At 34.2% G+C, this 8,729-nt stretch overlaps 1 protein-coding gene across 3 annotated transcripts in view; it reads left to right on the top strand.

Moving 5' to 3' along the window:
- Positions 1-8,494, top strand: part of LOC127869219 (uncharacterized) — a 25,325-nt gene extending 16,831 nt beyond the window's left edge. For 2 of the 3 annotated variants that reach the window (XM_052411596.1, XM_052411595.1), the window contains 2 exons: positions 7,489-7,591; positions 8,322-8,494. In XM_052411596.1, the coding sequence (XP_052267556.1) occupies positions 7,489-7,591; positions 8,322-8,348 (130 nt within the window). In that variant the 3' untranslated portion in view covers positions 8,349-8,494. Of the gene's footprint in view, positions 1-6,387; positions 6,535-6,762; positions 6,813-7,488; positions 7,592-8,321 lie in introns of those variants that run through there. The other variant, XR_008044478.1, reaches the window with a different exon arrangement.
- Positions 8,495-8,729: the final 235 nt, after the last annotated feature.

The following is an 8,729-nucleotide window of genomic DNA, read 5'->3' as shown; positions in this document are numbered from 1 at the left end:
GTTTGCACTATGCCTGCCGAGTGAACTTGAAACTCTGTTGCCATTACATTGGTCTCGCGTCGTCCATTTGGGGCAGGTCAAAGTTATCATTGCATACAAACACTTGCCCTATTCTTCGATTAAGATCCATCATCTGATGAATATTTACTTTGGTTTCGCTGACATATTTTGCAGATGACACGCGGGACTTTCTTCGTATGTCACTGTATACCCATGTGCATTCAGGGTATCAATCATTTCCCTGCTTCCAAACGTATGGTGCAGTTTTATTCCTTAACCAAGAGTGCTTTAGTTATATCGCTGTGGGATGCAATATTGAATTGAGACTCATGGACGACTCCGTGATTTCCCCGTCGGATATTAGTTTGAAAATAAACCGTAACAAAGTACTGCTTGTCTGTTCTCTAATTTTATCAGTTGTAAATTCACTAAGGTCATAGTGCTTGTTTTTGGACGAGATACCACATGCTTCGGTCTTTATCATTTGAATAATTACATCTTCATTGGCTTCATTATCTTCACATTCCGAAAATGTAACGATTTTGCTCACATTGTCACGGAATCCAACAATTGAAGCACAACCAGCTATTCTAAGAACTACAGCTTTGTCTCCTTTCTGATGCAGAACAACGCCCCACCAAAGCTCACGTAATTATTCTTGAAATTCGACTGATGTCCACATTCTCAACTTTAGTTTAGTTTAAACCTATTTATTTTAGCTCGATTGCATCGAAAGCTCTTGGCTTATATAAACGCTCTCGAGTCCGTTTCCTGGGCCTAGAACCAGTACTTGGTGTCTTTTGGGGAGATCTAAAGAACGCTCCACGGCGAGGATCGAACCCGTGACCTCCCGGTCGCTAGGCGGACACCATATCCATTACACCACAGCGACCTTTTTTTTCTCAACTTTTGTGATCGATACATTTCTTGCAGAAGACGCTCTATGTATTGATCGCCAAACTTGTTCTTCTGATGAGGCAACTGGTAATTTCCTGAAGTTATTCAAGCATCTAAGGCGGTACTGTGACTCCGCTGCAGTTAAGTCCTGTCCACCGTGACATCGTAACTCAACCTCTCGCCCAAGTTCATCGCTCCGTTCCGTACAAATCCTAAGTATGGTGTCTTTGAAAGGTGGTGTGTCTTTGAGTGCGATTCTTTCGCACTTGATAACTTTATTCCAACGTTCCGGATGTCTTTTATTTATCTGATGGCATACGTAACTGCAAAATAAACAATGTGTTAAAGACAAAGTTTATTTCTTGTGATCTACGTCTCCTTACTCCAGGCGCATCCTCAGAGTCGAGTGTACCCCCTTTTCTTTTATTCCCAAGATATCTGTTAATGTGACCCTTCGACGTGTAAGTACAAGAGCAATTATGATGGATTGTAACGGTTGCCTTTTCTCCTTTAGCATCTAGAAGAGATTGTACTATGTCACGGATTTCACAATCATGTCTTTCTACAGCACTCTTCAATAACGTACGTACTGATTTTGATGCCTTTGTTTCCAGACGTCCCGATGTCCTATTGCAGACTGTCAGTATACATCTTTCCATCGTGGATTAGCCAGATTATTTTGTGATTAAGTAGTCTGCTTTACTCTGTCTGGATTGGAGATTTACCCATGGGAATATCCAGTCGTCAGTAGCGAGACTCAAACGAAAGACGGTGAAAGTAGAATTTTTATCTTTGACATCTGATATAGTATGGTGGTTTCTTTTATTTATTTGCAGAATTCTCAGTATATTGTCATTCCTTGCACACATTTTCTAAGGTACAGCATGGATTAAAAACACACGCATACAAAATGCGTACATTTTTAATATTAATCACTATGCGGTGTTATCATGTAATTTTATTGTAAAAAAGATTCGAAAATGGGTTTCAACAGCAATTTTTTACTATTATTTTGTCATTGACAGGCTCAATCATTTCAAATACATCAGAAATGAACTTAGCATACCTTAAAAAGACACATCACATGCCTTATTCAGTGAAAAGTATAAAAGTCTAAATTTTCAATTTAGCGACCGGCGGCCATTGTGAATTCATGCAAATTAGGCAAGATTCCCTAATATTCCAAGGCGGCAAATCATCTTAAATCTATGATATACCTTTATAGACTACAACAACAAAATATTGCCTCATTGTACTCTTCGTTTCTAGGTTCCATATTAAGCAAAGAAAAAACCGACTCGACTATACATACACACATTATTTTGTTATTGCAAAGTACACAATAAAGCAACATTGTATTGTCAAATAGTTATATTTTTTAATCAAAATATACATTCACATTGAATGTGAGAGTATGTTCTTCCATTTTGTGGCACACTTTACGCCTGTCGGTATAAACCATAGACCATGATCAGCCCCTAATAAATACAAATAAAATTTATAATATTATGTGCATGATGCATATTGTTAGATGAGAAGGATTTGTCTTATTAAATGCAAATATGCCGTGAACTGTTATAAGAGAATTGCTCAATTGTGTTTCGATTGTGAAAACACTCATGTACAATAGACTTGACTATTCATAACAGTAAATATTGTTTGAAACATGATAATTAAATTAGTTAAATATGTAAGTATCTAAATAACGTAATTCATTTTATATGTTTAAAGTTATGATTCAAACCATGTTTACATGTTGGCATATCTGATTAAGTAGTGTTTTATTTCTTTGTTGACGTTTACATTATAACACCGCGATGTTAAATGGTCGACTGAAGGTTATAAACTTTATAACTTAGTGCGTTGCGGTTTTCGTACGTAAAACAACAAGAACGACAACAACAAGACTGTCACGATGTAATTTGCGACAAAGAGAAATGCGTGTTTAAACAAATACAAGCCTTTATCATTAATTTCAGCGCGACAAGCCGTACATCTAGTTCATAACATGGCGATATTACATTATAAAACATTAGTTCTATTACGTAGCTTAATTCATATTTATCGGTCCACATGATTTTCTAATTAAGTATTGTTTACAGTTACGTTTAATTAGTGATGGTTGGAAATATATCAGATATATCAATTCTAGACTAGTAGTTAATTTTTCATGCTAAGCAATTATACTTTTCTTAATTTGACACTAAAGCGGTATTCAACTAATAGGTCTGTTTGTTTCAAAAAAATACAATAACTCACCAGACAAACAAAATAACAAGAAAATAAAATTGGAAACAAAGACAATACTCATTAAATCACGTCATGAAAATAAACAATAAAAAGTCCATGAACTGCGCTTGACGATTGTCTACATGTAAGACGACAACTTTGGTTCATTTACGGATACATTCCTGAGCGATAGTGCATTTGCATCAATATAACAATTATACCATGGACAATTTTTAGAACGTTAGCAACAGATTTGAAATGGTAAATAAAAACCCGTTGCTCAACCCATCCGCTTCCTCCCAAATATTATGAATATGATCCTTATACTTGCTGAGAATTTAATAATAAAAGTAACATTACTATTCAAAATCAAAGAAAATTTCGTACAATTGTTCGTAAAATAAACTTAATCAATTAAAAATCAGTGTTCCTTATGGTAATTGCCGAAATTGTAACGTCAGATGTGGTCTGGTAAAATAGATGTTTGTTGATTCAAAATGCTCGTTTTTATTATTGTTTTGCATATCTATTCATACGACACGTGAACACTAAAATGGTGTTCGTGTGTCGTATGAACAGATATATTCGCGGGAATTAAATGTGGCCACAAATAAATAAAAGCGAGCATTTTGTATCTAGAAAAATCTATGTAATCATACCACAATTAGCAATTGAAATTTTGACTATTGCTATAAGGAAAATTGATTGTTAAGGCGTTAACTTCGTTTTACGAAATACTTAACGAAATTTGCGTTGATTTTGAGCGTTATAGAGACTTTAAAACGCGTATGAACAATACCAAGGATGAAATATGCGATAATATTATTCCAAGAGAATGTACAGGTAGAGTGATATGTTCGTCCTCGTTCCACACGAGAGGTGGAGACTACCATGCGTTAGGAAATAGCATTAGGCACGACATACCTGTGTGTAATGTTGACGAAATAGCTTTCGATGCTAACGTAGATGTAAACGTAGAAACAGGGAATCAAATTTGACGCGATAACACACTACGTATATAATGCACACATTGAACCTGAATATTTTTGTATAGAAAACTAAATGGTCAAGTTAGATTTGTATGTTAAATATGTTATTTTAACAAAAAAATGAGAATCCCAGTAACAATCGGATTTGAAGTGTCGCATTACGCCCAGTGCTTAATGTTTAATAATTACTTCAATCCTGATTTACACCCGAATAATAAACCAACTTTGAACAAGCATCTGGATTTTAACAGCGGTGATTTTAGGTTTAATAATTTATGATATGCTTTTCTTACATAACATGAGCAAAGGTTAGTGTATGATGATCTTCGAAATTTAGTTTGCAATTTGAATCTTCATATACTAGTTTAAAATTTGAAATCGTTGAAAAAATGTGTGGTGTGTATTGTTTGTTTTTGTATTATTGTATGAGGCATTTAGTGCACGTTACGAGCGGATTTTGTTTTTTTACCTTTGTCTGCAAATTTAATTCACAACACGGTGCTTGTATTTTCATAAAAAAATGGTTGTTTTAGCGCATGTAAATTAATATTATTAATAAGCACGGAAACAATAAAAAAGTGCCACCGCTATAGAGATTGGCTATTTTTGTTGGACGTTTTCAAAGTAAATTCTTCCAGTTAAAACAAATCTGATGCCATTGGTTTGAAAGATTTATATAAAAAAATCAACCATAAGACAATACAGGCTGGCAAAAAATGGTACCTTTTGTGACCAGAATTAATACGGTACGAGTTTGGATTTTTTAGGATGGAATCAAGGCTGTTTAAGCTCAGAGACATTCCTTGCTCTATGTGAAAACGAGTTATTTACGTTAAACTTACTCAAAGAAATTGAATCAACAACAGTGTGTTTAGAAGAATGTTACGAATATGAAGGGCTTTATTTGTTCACACTTTGCCGACACAGTCGTAACTTTTCAAAGCATTATTAATTGCATAGCATCCGGTAGGTATAATGTTTTGATGAAGATTTACCTTGGTCTGATTGTTTGTGTGCTGTTGTTAGTGTATCAAACATTTTATCAACTTTCTACTTTAAGTAATATAAATACTAGCAAGAGCACCGCATAACGGGTACCACGCTCGGCTGCGAAAGCTTGTCAGAAATTTTTTTTTACAGGTCACAGTGACATTGACCTTTGACCTAGTGACCCAAAATGGGTGTTGCGTGTAGAACTCATGAAGTTGCATCTACATATGAAGTTTCAAAGTTGTAGGTGGAAGCACTTTGATTTCAGAGCGAATGTTAAGGTTTATGTTAAAGTTTTATATTAGAGGTCACAGTGTCCTTGACCTTTGACCTTGTGACCCAAAAATGGGTGTGGCGTGTAGAACTTATAAAGGTGCATCTACATATGAAGTTTCAAAGTTGTAGGTGGAAGCACTTTGATTTTAGAGCCAATGTTAAGGTTTTAGCACGACGCCTACGGAGGACGGCGGACGAGCTGGGTATGACAATAGATCGGGTTTTCTACTAAAACAGCCTCGCTTAAAATCAACGAATATTTCGCAAAATATCTCGTAAAAAACGTTTATTAATAAAACATAAGAGCTCCTTAAATCAATAGCCAAAATTTCTACGCTAGATGCGGAATTGTAACATAGATTTAACGAGATACAAAATCCTCGTTTTTATTTTTATTCTGGCACAAAATAATCCATTTTACTTACCCTTAAAGATATTAATACGACACACTAACAATAACTTGGTACATGAACATGTGTTGAATATATTGTCCCACAAAAAATATAATAACATTTTGTATCTTGTTTAATCTATATTACCAGACCAAATCTAACGTTGAAACTTCGGCTATTGCTATAAGGAACTTTGAATTCGTTTCTTAACTTTATTTTTCAAAATATTGTATTTTGAATTTTCATGTAATTTTAACCGATAATGAGAAAATTCACATTGACTCGTGGAAGCATATATTTGGGTAAACCTTTAGATAAATGTCTTCGACTTCAAATGTCAGTAAACAACATGTTGAGGTGCGTGAAGTATTAGAATCGACTAACAAACATGTGCAATAAACGCCTTTCATCCGTTAAATGAATTGCAAGGAGATACAATATTAAGCGAGCAATCAGGTATGTTTGTGTAGAGAGAATATAAGAGTCGCATTGCTACGCGCTGCAATATTCATATTCCGCTCATCGAGATGTCTGTCAAAACGAGAAACAATGTTCTCTTTGTTTCTTTGTTATTTATCAAATACACTTTGAAATAGTTAATTAATGGTTGTTGTTCATCCTGTTTGATTGTGCAATGCCATGTAAAAAAATACATTAACGAGAGTTGCGGTTTTGTTTGATCAGGTTAACTATCTAGTATTTAAACAACACACTTTGTTATTTGTGATATATCGGAATTGTTGCAAAGACATTGCGAAAATGTAAGTTTATTTTATTTTAAGATATTTTTTGATGAACATGATTTTAATGCATTGTGTTAACATTAAATGAGAAGGTTGCGATTATTTTATTGAAATTTAATACAAACCTGATTTTATTTTATATTTTAAGCCATTTTTGAAACTGATGAATATGATAACAAGTAGATGATATGGAAAATCAGGACACTTTGTAAGAAAATGAACTAATTAAATGAGTGTTTATTTTAGGTTGCGCATGCTTGTTGTGGCAACTATGCTGTTGTTTCTGGTAACACCTGGTATGTATTTGATAGTGAGAATATGAATGTGCGTGCTGTGATGTCGTCTTGCTTTTTTGAAAAAAACAAAACAAATGTTGTCCAATATGATTTTATTAATAAGTTTTTTTTCTATGCAAGTTATATTTTATGTGCTTCTTGTTACCGTTAGAAACCTGGATTCTGCATAGAATCGCAGCTACTAAGCTCGTTATCGAAGTCTTAATATATATGAGTTCTGAAAGTAGCTGTGTGTAATTAACAAAGTATTGTATACAACTAATACAGAGACGACAAAATATGCATATGTATTACTTTAATAGTTTTTCATAATAGTGTACTTATAAGCGTGATTGCAAAATGTGTATTCATATATTTATGCGGTAAATCCAGTTTGTGTCATTTGTATATTTAACATTGTCTTACATATATATGGTCGTGTAATGTTTAGTAAAATGTCACTTGTATGAAACAAAGACTGGGAAAACGGGGCTATATGCATGTCCGCACAGGCTAAAATGGGATGAAACTTTTAGCTTAACAGGATTTTCGCTAAGAAGATACTTTTTCACAACAACAATTACATTAAAGAATTTAATGTATCGTCTTTGGCGGACGTTACAGGCTAATTTTGGAATACAATTTAAGCACATGCATTATGAACAGTTTTCCGAGAACGAGTCTCATATTTATTCAGGTGTTATCAGCGCTCCAGGCGGGTGCGTCTGTACAAGGGAATACAACCCGATGTGTGGGGTGGATGGCAAAACCTATGGAAACCCGTGCCTTCTCCGATGCGCGTGAGCGTTTAATAAGTCAAACATATTTACATATGCCTATTATAAACGACGTACTGTCCGAAAGGAAAACCTTATATAAATACTGTAGACATGAGTAATTGGAAAGTAAACCTGCATAATAACCAACGACATAATGTAATGCTGGTTCAAGTGTTTCCATAAATTTTCATTTGATTCCATTTGCGATGATATTAGGTTATAATTTATAACACATTTAAACAGTTTTAAAACAACAACATCGATCTAATTTTACGGTTCGAGTGGTGTTTAGCCGATTTACACATACCAGAGTTTTACCTCTTTTAAAGGTAACTCCATGTTTGGATTTACGCAATCATCCTATGTATCTCCCTTACAGCAATTAAGCACCAGTGAGTTTTTTTACCTTGTTAACTATTTTTTCCCTCACTACACCAATTTACCTTATGGAACGATTTACCTCATCGAACGATAAACTGAATCAACTGATTTACCCCAAATTTACGATTTACCCAATAAACCCATTTACCTTATCGCCTCTTCAACCGATTCATCACCATTTACAGATTTACTGAATTGGTCGATTAACATAACTAATCGATACTCCCCAAAAACATAATTGCTTAGTTCATTGAATTACGATTGTTCGTTTATGTTCGTCTCTTTTGCAATGTTTTGTGGGTTCGTTTGTTATCTAGTAATGCTTATTGTCTGCTGTCACAGCTCTAGTATCTTAAATGTTTATTTGCAGACGTGTAAGGCTGAGTTACAGAGGTAGATGTAGATACTGAAGAAGAACAGCAAACAACAAGTGAGGCCTTTATAGAAGAAACTATAAACAATTATAATTAGAAAACATTTTGTATTTTATATTTCATGACTGTTATCTTTTTAAATGTCATTTAATACAGAATTGAAATTTAGTATTTCCGCCTTGTCGTTCACTCACTACTCTATAGTAAATATAAGGTGTCATTAATCATGGATCGGTTATATAGAGATCAGGATGCTGGCCAATCGTTTGGTAAAATATGATGCGTATAATAAATAAACGGTCCGGCAAGCCGAGCAATTAATAATTCCTGCCGAGATTATTTTATTACAAATTATTAGATAAGTAATCTGTTTTCTTTTTCAGTTAACCAAACCTCTTGTATTT

This window comes from Dreissena polymorpha, chromosome 2, assembly GCF_020536995.1.
Source record: "Dreissena polymorpha isolate Duluth1 chromosome 2, UMN_Dpol_1.0, whole genome shotgun sequence".
Classification (NCBI taxonomy): domain Eukaryota; kingdom Metazoa; phylum Mollusca; class Bivalvia; order Myida; family Dreissenidae; genus Dreissena; species Dreissena polymorpha.
This window is presented reverse-complemented; position numbering and strand designations above follow the sequence as displayed.